Source organism: Triplophysa dalaica, chromosome 20 (genome assembly GCF_015846415.1).
Source record: "Triplophysa dalaica isolate WHDGS20190420 chromosome 20, ASM1584641v1, whole genome shotgun sequence".
In the NCBI taxonomy this organism is placed as follows: Eukaryota; Metazoa; Chordata; class Actinopteri; order Cypriniformes; family Nemacheilidae; genus Triplophysa; species Triplophysa dalaica.
In genome coordinates, this window is record NC_079561.1 from 2,516,686 (window position 1) to 2,530,008 (window position 13,323).

The following is a 13,323-nucleotide window of genomic DNA, read 5'->3' on the forward strand; positions in this document are numbered from 1 at the left end:
TTGAGCAAAATAATGTTTAATGTGTGTAACTGCACAGGTGAAAGTTCCTTAATTTATTCAATTAGTATTTAATAACTCCTCAATAATGCACTGTTTTGTTTTTTTGCAATGTAAAATACCTTTGATCATAATGATTAATGCTCCAAATGTGGCTTAAATATGATATATAAAAACGTGACCACTGCACGTCCACACCAGTTCATTTTATACATCCAGTACAATATGGGCTGTTTTGCATTAACCTGTCTGTTTATCTTTCTTCGTTTTAGTGTCAGGAAAGATGAGCTGAACCTGAGTGTGATTGCAGGCTTCAGAAACACTGAGGCTATTTTAAGCACTTCATGTAATGCTGCACTAGGACAGGAGGACAATTAATCTTATATCCTCTCTTTTATTTTCTTTTGACCAGCCCACCCACAAGGGAGGGAGGTGCAGACACATTTACACAGTCTGAGATTTTGTTATCAGTTTATTCTGCTTGTTGTAGAATTAAAACTTGCATCTTAACCAAATCTGATTTGCTCATAAAAGAAATAAGATCCTATTAATTGCCTATTTGTTGTTAAAGCACTATGGCAAGGTCAAAATTCCTTATTCTGCCATTCTTATGTATAGAAAACGTTAGAATAGATAGAGACAGGAACATTTTGCGTGAGGGCATCTCAAGAAAATCATCTCTACCTTTATGGAAATCTCTCGATTTTGCTGCATTTTGTCAAGCGTGCAGGTCTAATCTGTGCGTCACCACTAAGAGCATCATAGGACACTAAAGTGACTGAGGAGAGACCAGATACCCCCGTGTGTGTCGTAGCAATCATCGCCTGATTTAAAACCACTCCTGAGTCGCGTTTAACGTCGCCACTTAGTACCTTGGCACATCGGAATGTTTTGGCTTGAATTAGGAGGTTGTATTAGAGACCGTGTGGGTGCCATAAGCAAAACATGGGTTTGGGGACGCGGAGTATCCATTTCACGTGCCCCTCCGAAGGCGCCAGTGGGCCATTTGAGAAGGTTCTCGTGGGATCCTATTCGAGGGCATCGGTGCTGAAAGCTTCACGGCCTCTCCCGTACGCGATTGCGTGTGGGGTCATCGCTGTACCATCTTAAAAATCCTACTGTACAAGCGCGCGCACAACTGCTATTTCCGGTCAGAGATCCACCATTAAAATCCTGTTATGCCACCTGTCACTTCAAAGGGAACGTGCAGGTGCTTCTTGATTCATAGCGTGGAACACACAAATATTTACATTTGCCTTACACACACACATATATATATATATATATATATATATAGGTCTTCATTTGCATTATAAACTAGCAATTTATTCTTACGTTGCCATTTCCAGCAGATATTGTAGCATATAATACGAAAATATAACAAATTTTACCAAAATGTAGAATGAGTTACAACAGTTTTTTATACGTAACAGCAATACATATTAAGAAATAAACAAATTATTAATATTATGATAAGCCTATTGTTAAAACTTCTATTTTTGTTGTTTTTATTAAACAACTCAAAAGCTTTTAAGGAAAAATCGTTAATTCAAAAATCGTTAGCATGCACTTCTAAGTTTTGCTTATTTAGTGAAATTAGCAGAGAATTATTTGTCAATTTATATAATGAAATATGGCTCTGAATAATTGTTTTGTGTGATTATGCAAAACGAATAAATAGTGTCTCGTTATTATTCTTAAATTATCAATGGCCTGAAAATCAGTGCAAAAAGTGTTAATAATAATAACCACAAATAAATAAGGTTTTGCAGTGAATTTTTCCTACAAATTTAACTAAATCATTTAGTTTTTGCTTCATGCGTGAGAAAATGGAACATAATGTGATTGCACTATTTGTACAGCGTTGGGTCATTATCTCATTTTTATAAACATATTTGAACAGGTTTTAATATCCAAAGGAGCATGTTGTTGCCGCGTGCGGGGGCACGCCCCTAAGCGCGAGAGATAAATGGACCCTTCAGCGTTCGAGTTACGGTCAGCTTCATTACGCGCATGACACAGGACACGTTTCTACTCACAACTCGCATCTTTTCAGATTTTTCTACATAGCTCACCTCATCCACTTTAACATGTCCACCGGTTCCATCAGCGATGTGGATGAATTTCACGAGTCTGAGCTGCTGGATGGTCTTTTGAAATTCGGTTCCGGTAAAGACCCGGGGACATCAAACGAGAGCACAGGGGACAGCTCCAACTGCGAAGGGACTTCGGTTACAGAATTTACAGCAACCGCGGGAAAGCGGCGCAAATCGGCAGCCATGCGTAAATCGGCACCTAACGGTGTGTGCCAAGAAGGCAAGCCGGGACAGAGGAACGCGGCGAACGCGCGCGAGAGGGCGAGGATGCGAGTGTTGAGCAAAGCTTTCTCCCGGTTGAAGACAACTTTACCGTGGGTTCCACCGGACACCAAACTCTCCAAGCTGGACACGCTGCGCCTGGCCTCCAGTTACATCGCTCACCTGCGACAGATACTTGCCAATGACAAATACGAGAATGGCTACATCCATCCTGTCAACTTGGTAAGAAATATGTTTTAATATTTCCTTAAAAAAAATCGCACAACATTGTGACTGCAATTAGTAATCGATTTTTTTTGGTGAGATGCGCGCAAGGATATTCTTTTGCATCCATCTGTACCAACGAAAACATGACTTTCCCAAACAATTTGGCAATGCTTAGAAATCATGAGCGTTCATTTTCACTGTTTTTATCTAGTTTCATAAAAGTGTCTCTCCTTGATTATTTTTTACTTAGCAAAAAAGAGAAGGCCTATCGCTTTAGCCTGTTACCTAGCCTATATGTATATCTTAAAATATTAAATCTTACACCACCAAACAGTATTTTCTCTGTAATTGTGTGTGTTTTCTAATTGTACTGCAGATTGCATTTCATTTAAACCCATTTCTTTTTCTCCACAGACTTGGCCATTTATGGTGGCGGGGAAACCAGAAAACGAGCTTAAAGAAATGCTTACTTCTACACGTTTATGTGGGACTACAGCTTCCTGAGGAACAAATTGGACTTCAAACATGGACCTACTTTACGTATTTTTATCAAAACTTAATAGCCACATCATCTCCTATCTAAACACACGAGTGGGAATAACTGGGGACCAAATCCTCACTCGCATTCCTGTAAAGAGAAATTGCTATCTATTTAATATTCACACCAATGCCTTGCTGGTTCAAGGCAATACAGTGTGGTTTTTATACAGTTGTTTTTTGTATAAATGCTGTCATCACGTTTTTTTTTAGAAAACTTAATAAAACAAAAAGATTTATAAAAGTAAAATAGCTTTGCTTAGTATCAAGATCATCACGCCTTTGCTCTCGGCAGCTGATGGCAAAAAGATGACTGTAAATAAAAATGGCTGATGTTTTATAGTGATTGAAGTGAGAGTTTATTACATTATATAGGCCTATGAATGTATTGGGTTTTGATTTAACACGGACGGATAGTTCATGTTTACTCACTTTGATTTGACCTATGAACCTTGTTATCATTTCGCTCCACCTTTTTCTCTCAAAATCTTCGACGAGGGGACATGTCGACCTGCCTTCAACAGATAACATGATTAATTCCCTTAATCGGAAGAAACGTAAACCTTCTTGTTATCGTGATATATCTGTCATCAGATAAGCATGGCCTTTGCTGTGTTGAAAATAAGAGAAAACGCGTTTACTGACCATTACGCTTTTAGACTCTTACAGCCTTCTCCAAAATACAAAAGGAAATATAATATTTTTCAGACTAAGGGGAATTAAAGAAGTCAGACCAGATAAATGTAGGCTGACGTGGTCTGCGTTTTAGGTCAGTAAATCGCGCGGCTCTTAATCTCGCGGTGGAGTCGTTGTTTAATTTCTCGCGGGGTTGTGACCGTTATGTTTATAGCGCACGGACAGATATTTATGCGTCACTCCTCTGAGGAGCTCGAGCACGAGTTACCCAGAGTTACCGATAATGGGATTCCCGATGCCACATCCACGCCGGGGCCTTACCGCTTAGAAAAACACCGCCCCCGCCACGTAACTGTATTCCACGGTATACTAGTCATCACCGGTCACTCACAGCACTACAGAAAGGCGCGCGGTGAGACGGAACGGTTTGATGGCGCAAGACAATAACAAGCCCGCCGCCATCATCCATCACTCGCTGTTATTGTAAGGAGAGGCTGAAGGGAGACTGAGAGCAAAGGAGGCTCACACACACACACACACATACACATCATTGTGAAATCTGCTGATAAGTATAAAAGTGAGAGATGTTTTTTTTTAATATAGGCGACAACAAGTAGCCTATGTTGAGAAACAATTTAAATATTTGGTATTGCTATTCTTTATCATAATTTGGATGTTGTTATCGGGATTTTATTACGTTGCAAAATTGAATCTAAAATGAACTTGAGTTGCTGCAATTATTTATTGGCAGTTTCACGTCACAGCTGAGAATTTCAAAAATGTTCAGTGTTGTTCTGTATATTTATCTTAGGCCTACATTCTGTACACAAATGACCAAATACGGTCTAAAAACGACCATAACATAATGCTTTGACGTTTTTCTTGTTGCTTTTCGACCGTTGTACAAAATGGCTAAACCTGTGACATTTTCTTTGAAAACTTGGGAGGCAGTACAGAGGATATAAAAATATTTATGTCTCATGCTAATAAGTTGTATAGGGCATCCTTTTCTCACGGGACGCGCTGGAAAACTCGCCACACCTCCTTTCTCTTCTTTCATTCTTAGTTTTCTTTCATCATGTGAAAATGAAAAGGTTTTTTTCGTATAATTTAAAAGGAGTTTCCTTTATTTCCTCTGCGAAGCGCGCGTTCGTCGTCGTACATCAACGGGGATAAGGCAAGTCTCTCCATCATCAGAAGACCACCGCGGAGAACACTGAACGCTGTCCGGGTCAGCCGCGTTCTGCCCGGCAGCGGGAAGAGAGAGAGGAGGCAGGGGAGGGTCGGTCATTAGAAAGATAAAGTGGACCCTAGATTCCCATGCGCTGCGAGAATATGGCTAATTGTTTTGTTGGACGGCTGCCCAAACCTCTTTTTTTATAGTCGTAAAAGTCTCTTGAGAGGGAACATTGGCATGTGGTCTAGACGCACATGCTCTGAAAACTGCCAGATAAGAGTTTGCGTGTGTGTGTCAGTACATGTTTACGATGCATGTAAGAAGTTGGTTTAAGACGGAGTTAAAGTTAAATTACTTGTGTCTGGAGAGTATCTGAGTGGGACATGGTCCGTCATCCTTCACTCATAAACCCTCCTCTTTTCTCCTAATGGTTTAGCCAGTGGCATAACATCTTCGTTAGGAATTATACTTGACATAAAGGGATACATAAACGAGATGAACAAGGCTTTTCAAATGATCCTTTGTGAACTGATGAACAAAGTGAGGTTGAAACGGCATCAATCACGACACAATAGATTTCAGCACCTGGACACTGAACAGCGACTGGTCGAGATAGGCACAAGAACGGCAACATTGAAGAAATATGCATTGAAGTACAGTGCGCACTAGTTTAGAAGATACCAAATTGCACCACAAAGTAGGAAAGTCATGCTTGTAAGTCCTTTTTTATACGAAAATCAGTTATCCTAAATAAGAGTGATGTTTGAGTAGAGGGTCAAACATAAACTATTAGCTAAAGCTCACCCACCAAGCCCTAACATTTTGAGTTGTCATAAATATTTTTTACCTGATTAAATATTACGCAATTTCAGTATTTGCGTCATTTTCATAGTTATGAATTCATATAAATGTCTATATATTACAATTTATATAAATCTCGTTTATAAACATATATTTGAGATATAAGATAGAGAAAAGCATTTATTTGTTTAATGAAAACAGTGTAAAGAAATGACAGGTTGATTAAACACATGGTTGGGTAACATATGGACAACCCTGATTGTTGATTTAAATGAACCTTAACGTCCATATTTTACCAACCATGAATTAGAACAAGCTTTCTTAATGTGGGCATATTTTAATTGCGACCCTTGGACCCAAAAGTCTGTTTTTTAATTGAAGTCTCTGAACTACCAGAACCATCCTGCAGGGGGAGCAGTAAGACAAACGATCTCCTTATGCCTCAAAATGGTGATATAGATTCAAGATTCAAGAAGGCTTTGTTGGCACAATAAAAAACATTTCACTTTGCCCAAGCACAGTAAAATAAAATATGAACACTCTGCACAAATTACAGATAAAAATAAAACAAAAGCATTAACTATCTATATAGACATATCAATATAAACAGAAAAGAGCAGAGTATTGATGAAAGTTCTCAGTGAGTTTGACAGGATCCTTTCATATAATGTCAGTTTGAGTGTGTTGTGTCAGTGTTTTGTTGTGCAGGTTTGAGCTTACTGAGTTTTCTCCATTATGTATGAAATCTTGTTAAAGTATTTGTGTAAGTTTGTAACCTGGGGAAAGGATGTTTCTCTGATGTGTGTATAGTATGGACATGAGATTAAAAGCGCAGCTCTGTTTATAAACATAACTGTGCTGCGTAAAAATGACCACAAGGTGGCAGTAAAACTATAGGCAGGCAAGTATGATGTCTTATGACCCCCTTTTCTGTAAAGTACTGCCAGTTTAAGGCTTTCTCTGGCTAAGTGTGTATGTTTATTCATCTATATAACTGCTACACATTTGTACTTTTATAAAACTAAACCATATACGCTTAGCTAAATGTGCTTAACCACACAACAAACAAAAAAAGGGAAATGTTTGTGTATGCAGTATGTGTTCAGGGAATGTGTCTGGTAAATCAGGGATAAACTACTTCCACTTGAGAAAAATTGACCAACGTGCCTTGAATCCGACCCAGTAGTCCATTGCGCATTACACACACAGACACACACATAGAGTGTCCTTGATCTCGCAAGTGTTTCATTAGAAGCCTGTTTTGAATTGAAGTGAAAATGTGTGTGCAGGGGTGTAAACTATGCCATGATGAAAGTGAAGTGAGTAAACGGCTGAGAGAAGATCACACAAGGTAAATGTTAGACGAACATGAGCGTGTGCGTGTGTACAGGGTGTGAAATGTTTGCCCAGGTGGGGGTGATTAGCGATTGAGAGGTGGTCTAAGAGAGTATTTCACTGCAAATCCTGCGTTGGAGAATAAGCAGGTGTTCATAAATGTACGTTGTTAAACACACCTCTGTATTTTAACGTATTAATGCTCATTTAACCAATGTTTTTCTTTGACCACCCTCGGCCATCATATCCACATCAAGCTGTTACACACGTTCTTCAACTCATGGAAGCGTGTCTGAATCTGAGTGCGTATGTTTCTGCCCAAGTATACACCTCCCTGATCGCCACACACGGATCTAATTAAAGCTGGAATTCCCAAACTAAAGACTGGAATCATTCACCGTCTCGTGATATTCCAGGGTGTCCCCAAACATGTGTGCTGTGTTTGTACGAGAGCATCATGCGTCGAGCCTGCATGTGTTGGGAAGTGCTTGGGCATAAGCCTTGCAAATGTCTGAGTGTGTGTGAGTGTGTGTGTGTGTGAGGGGAATTCTGAAGATAATTGAGAGCGGCTGAGGTCCCCACTCTCCAGCAATGAATGCTGTAATAAGACTGTGTTTGGGCTGAGACAGGGAGAACGTCTGATTTTAGCGTTCCTTTAAACAAAAGTGAACAGTGCTCTCATTCAAAACAGATGGTGAAGGTCAAATTGAGGAAACAGTGACAGGAGCGAGTGAGGGAGAATGAGCGACAGGCAGACGGAGTGAGCGGGATAGTGAGAGGGAGGGAGGACAACAGAGAGACAAATCCAAGGAAAGGGAGAGGGGAAGTGAGGTGAGAGGGAAGGAGGAAAAATGAGAAATCCTCTCTCTCTCTATCCGTTTTGCTGAGCAATCAAGCAGTTAGAAAAATAAACTCAGCTGGACTTGCTGATCCCTCGTGTGATGGGAACGTTTTTCCACTGGACCTGGATAAGCGTGTATAACCCTGATATTACCCAAGAACCTACTAATTATCAGGGTTAAAGCCATGAAGCACGTGCATTGTGTATAACTTGTGCTATTAATGAAAGTGTTTATTAAGACCGTAAGTTACACACAATGACCTGTGCAGTACTCAAGCTAAGTATGAAGTAATTGAGCGCTTCATACTTTGTTCTTTCGGCGCGTCTCCGTTCGTCCACCCGCGGGGCCACGATGCCCTTCCGGAGCGGCCGAGGATCACTTTTCACGCGACACCGGATAACAGTCTCCCTCACGCTATTAATATTTAATCAAGCCGCGCGCCCGCTCCGGACAAATGATTTTTTATTTCTGACGGACGGGCGGCTACGGGCTCGAGTTACACGCGTCGAGCTGCAGCCGGTCGTCTCAGCCAATGGTTGGGCGCAGGAACGAGCCTCGTGCCCGGCGGTCTGCCTGGCACTAAGCAGGTTATACACACCAACGCACGCGCTTACCGCCAAAATCCATCCAGCGTCGTGCTGAAAGGACGTGGACGCGATGGTTTCATTAATTCGGGATTATGGAGACTTTTCGTCTCATTTATATAGTATTAAAGCAAGACTACCTTGTGCCCTTTGTCTGTTCGCTGACATTGGAGATACGTAGTGAAATCTGTGAGACGTAAATTGGCCGTGTTAAAGCCGCCACGACAGTTAACAACTTGCAGATAGTTAGCCATTTTGAGGCCCTAAGGTCAGGCATAATTTTCACAAATTTTCAAGTTTCTTAAAACACTGGGAAATCACTTTACACACGTTTTATATTTAAGATGACAATTTTGTTGGATTTTTGTGAATCAAAATGCACAAACCAAATGTCATAATAGCGGTCCTGTGGCTCGGGGGTTTAGAGCGTGGCGTTAGCAACGCCAAGGTCATGGGTCGATGCCAGGAATTTTACATACATGTCTAATGGGATGTAAGTTGCTTTTAAGTGCATAAATGTAAAATGCAAAAATACATAACAAATGGAAGGAAATGCTCTTAATAAAATAGTTATATATTTTAGTTATTAATAAATAGTTATTATATTTGAATGTACCCATTTATGAGGAATATGAACCATCATTGATGTGACGATTCTGAAAGCGGCATCTACCAGACTATGGAAAATAATGCAAAAGGCTTTAAAACACTTGATCTGAAGTGATTATTTAAACCATCAAATTTAACCATTTTTAATTGTCAAATGATGCTGATTTTAAACATCTCAAACATAGGAAACAAATTCTCTGAGATATAAATATGTGCTGTCTTGATTAATTGCGAGGTGATGTCATCCACACATCTGCCTATCTATCAATTAAACTAAATTTCCCATGATGCCTCGGGAGACACTAAAGGTCACAGCTTAAGCAGGTTTCACTTTACAAATCAATACTGAGAGTTATTGGCCAGGAACGGTAATTTATTAAGTGCCATTTCGGATCCCCCCTGGGTTAGCACACAGCTAGTATAAATATAGCCAAACTCAAATCAAACAGGACTGAATATGCAAAGCTAATCAGATTTTGATGTGATCAAACTATTTATTATTATTCTCTTATACAACGGTTATATGAAACTCTTATACAGTATATTTCAGCAATAGTTTTTAGGTATTACTACCGGTTTACTGTCCTTTCAAAGTCTGTTTGGGTGTGTTATTCACAGCCATGTTTTCTATTGTCTGGTGGTTTCTAGCTTCAGGCATTGGTATGGCTTATTTTGTCCTGCTTCCAAGTGTTCGTTTCACTCACTCTTTTTCTTTGTTTCTGCTCCTTTTTTTCTGAAGCTGTCTGTTTTTGGACGGACCAGGCTGAAAGCAGTTTTTTAATCAGATCATTTACTAAGAGAAACTAGAGACGATCAGGGACGTACGTTCAGCGGCAACACACTGGAGAGTTACGGTATGACCCTTTAGGGCAGTGGTTCTCAAACTTTTTCGTTGTAAGGCCCCCTTTGTGTAGGTTGCATTGCTTTGCGGCCTCCCAAATAAAGATTTATAATCTTAAACTTAGAAATTTAATAACACCAAAAACATATTCAGTTATACGACGCTGGAAAATCTTTAACTTTGGTTACTGGGCTTATTTTTCTGATGTTCGATTGCATAAAATTTATGATAAATTTCTATATTTAAAAATTCTGTGGTACCCCCTGGATCCATCCCAGTTTGAGAACCTCTACTCTGACACTCAACAAAAACATACACCTCTGTGACTTCTGTTCTTAAACGCAGACATAAACACAGTTACAGAATAAGAAATAAAACCTAAAAAACAATATTTATAATGTGCCATTTTGGATGCACTAGTACAGACATGATACAATTGGATGAAAAGAGAGACAGACAGGAAGTGGAAGAGAATGAGACACAATTCTGAAACTGTCTTACACACCTGCTGTCCCTACCTGTGAGCGTGCCTAGCAGCTGTTGAGGTACTCAGGACCGGGATGACCTGCATCGCAGATGGTGCAAGAGTGTTTGTATAAATTTGAGTAATGATTTAACGTACAAGTGTATGAATATATGGTCAGTGGACTTAAGCATTAAGGAGTAATTTTGAGTTTCTCATTCTATGTAATCTCTCCATTCCTTGTTGAATCCAGAATTTTGAAACAATGCCAAGTTTGTACAAATACTTTGTGTGTGTGTCTGTGTGTGAAGGGGACAGGATCATTTTACCCCAAAAATGTGGCAGCTAGACAAAAGCATCCCATCCGGCAGGACCTGAGGGACCAGAGGAGGGAGGGGTTACCACGGCGATGGCAGAATCCAGGAAACTCGAGATGACATAAAAGAATGCATTAACAGAGGGAGAAAGAGAGAGGTAATTCCAATAGGGCAAAAAGAGCTAAAGCAAGTTAATCATTTTGAACTACTGTATGAATAAGAGAGGGTGTGTGTATTCATGTGCATTGTTTGTGCCTGGAATCCCTTGTTTTTTTGGGCGTGTTTTTTGTATGGAAGGTGTAAGATTACTTTAGGCAGATTTTAAACTTTTCCCTGCACATAAGAAACTATGAATCATAGCTACCTACCTATAGACGGTTACAAAGTAACAACATAAACAAACGTTACTGCGCATGTGCGCTTGTGTGGCCTAAACTTAATTTCCGGTTCCCCTCTGCAAATAATTATTTTTATTTTATTCATCTAGTATAAGAACCGTTACTTTCCTGTAGCTCATTGGTAAGAGCAAGGTTGTCGGTTCGATCCCAGGAGATTGCAAATACCTATGTAAAATGTATAGGATAAAGCAATGTAAGTCGCTTTGGATAAAAGCGTCTGCCAAATGCCTAATGAGTGAAATTTAACAAAGGTTTTTTTTTAATACAGTTATTATATAGTACTATATTAAACAAAAACAGATCGGAAGATAACTTCGGGCTAGGCGTGAAATAAAAACAGTGTTTCCGAATAAACGGTCAGTAAGTAAATATTGTTGGGTGGTTAGAGACAGCAGTTCAAGTCAAACTCAGGGAATGCATATGCCTTGGAAAATTATTAGTGAAAGCTATTAAAGAATCCGTTTTAGCTCATGGTGAATTACATAATATGTGCAGAGCTCATTGCTTCTCTGGGAATTCCAAAATAAGTGTATTTACAGAACTGGATTTATTACATAAAGAATGTAATATAGATTTTTTACCTGACATATACCTCATAAAACTTACAGTATTTCAGTTTTCCTATCAGACTTTATTTTCTCGCACAGTCTCGCAAGCATAGAGGAAACTTGAGCTTCTATTAGCTAATGAAAAAATCATTAGCACTCTCATGATAGCATTAGCTATGACCCCCTGAATCAAGGATATGGATTGGTCCTTGTCAGCCAGTTTTAGGTCACACTCACACACACTTTTTCTGTCACAGCCTTGTTAAAGAAGTGAGGGCATTACTTGAAATATGACCCAATGCGCCGGGTGCATCACCGGGGTTAAAACAGTCATCTCTGTCATTATTAGGTCACTTGACTGCAGGAATGGTCTTCAAACTCACAATCGGTTCGAATATAATCGATGTATATGCTGTTCTTCACTAAAAATCTTTTTCAATCTATATCTATCTATATTGCACTTACATACATACGTAAGAGTAGAACCATACACTAGTTTCTGGTGTATTTTTGAGAAGACCACCAAAAATATATGAGCTCTTTTTCCTTGGAAAGGCATTTGTGCATTTGTGTTTTTTTAGATAGGCCCTAATATGTTTTTCCAACATTGTTGTTTTTTGCACTCCGGTTACTTGCTAGTAGCAAATCAATTAAACCTTCCAAAAGAATGATTTGTTGTTGAATCAGACATCACCAGTTTGTAGTTATGGTCGTTGATCAAAGCAGTAGATGTACAACAAAAGTGTTTGTCCAGCAGTCTACTCCTCTGTATGACAAAGTGACTCCCTCTTTGGTCTGTGTGTCAGTGTTGGCGCCAATAGAGCGAGGTTGGTGTTTCTGTTCGCGTACATGTTTAGATGCATGTGTACAATTCAGGGAATGGGCAGTATGTGTTTTTATTATTTAAAATTATCCCTTTTGTTTAAAGCTTCGTAAATTGAGGGGTTGATATCCTTTTTCTTTTTTCCCTTGATCTTTGTTTTTCTAGCATAAATGCACCCACACACATGAAACACAGGAAATAAATTCAGGTGTCAGAAACCAGCAGGGTTGGTTGGTAGACAGTGACCAGTTAAACACTGGGCAGTCAAAGAGAATTACAGATCTTTGTTTAACAAAAGGACTGTATTACAGATCCATCTTCAAAGACAGTGGTAAGAGCATGGCGTTAACAACGGCAAGTTCGTAGGTTCGACCCCAGGGGATTAGACATACTTAGAAACAAATGTAGAGGACAAAGTAAGTCGCTTTGAATAAAATCATCGATGAAGATCATTCTGGCTCTTTTTAGGGAATTCTTTTTTATGAAAATGTATTTAATAATCATTCCATTTTTATGGTGGTATAAAGTGGACGGGATATGGGAGAACCATCTGTGCAAAATGAATAAAGAGGACTTTGGACTAAAGATCCAACAATTGTTCCATATAGAAGAGGCGTGAGAATTATGAAGAGGCTGTTTAAAACTTAAATGCGGTTCTTTCAGTATGTCATATTTGATCTCCAGACACGTTTGGATGTGGGAATCATGAGGTGGATTCCACCAAGTTATTATAATTTTAGACAAGTTTGACAGGTGATGTTAAAAGAATGCGCGGACGTGAAACTAGAGAAGTGAATATAGAAACCTAGAAACTGATTTTGTTTTGCTGAATTAGTTTGAGTCATCATCCTGATGAACTAAAGGGTCAGGGTTTGTCTTCATTCGGTTCC

General features: G+C 39.4%; 2 protein-coding genes across 2 annotated transcripts in view; both read left to right on the forward strand.

The window, feature by feature from the left end:
- The first annotated feature begins 2,012 nt into the window (after window positions 1–2,012).
- tcf21 (transcription factor 21) lies at window positions 2,013–3,405 on the forward strand. Its single transcript, XM_056732684.1, has 2 exons — window positions 2,013–2,537; window positions 2,937–3,405. The coding sequence occupies exons 1-2, from the start codon at window positions 2,088–2,090 to the stop codon at window positions 3,024–3,026; spliced, it is 540 nt and encodes a 179-aa protein (XP_056588662.1). The 5' UTR covers window positions 2,013–2,087; the 3' UTR covers window positions 3,027–3,405.
- A 5,326-nt stretch (window positions 3,406–8,731) lies between these two features.
- The window catches only part of eya4 (EYA transcriptional coactivator and phosphatase 4), a 35,365-nt gene continuing 30,773 nt past the window's right edge, over window positions 8,732–13,323 (forward strand). The window contains exons 1-3 of the mRNA XM_056732637.1: window positions 8,732–8,927; window positions 9,783–9,897; window positions 10,659–10,821. The gene's annotated coding sequence lies outside the window, so the exon portion shown is untranslated. The remainder of the gene's footprint in view (window positions 8,928–9,782; window positions 9,898–10,658; window positions 10,822–13,323) is intronic.

What these genes read in the sequence shown, in the direction of transcription:
- tcf21 (XM_056732684.1), top strand. Translation starts at nt 2,088, where the DNA reads ATGTCCACCGGTTCCATCAGCGATGTGGATGAATTTCACGAGTCTGAG. An exon ending in ACATCCATCCTGTCAACTTG is followed by an intron (nt 2,538 to 2,936) that starts GTAAGAAATATG and finishes TTTTCTCCACAG; the next exon opens with ACTTGGCCATTTATGGTGGC.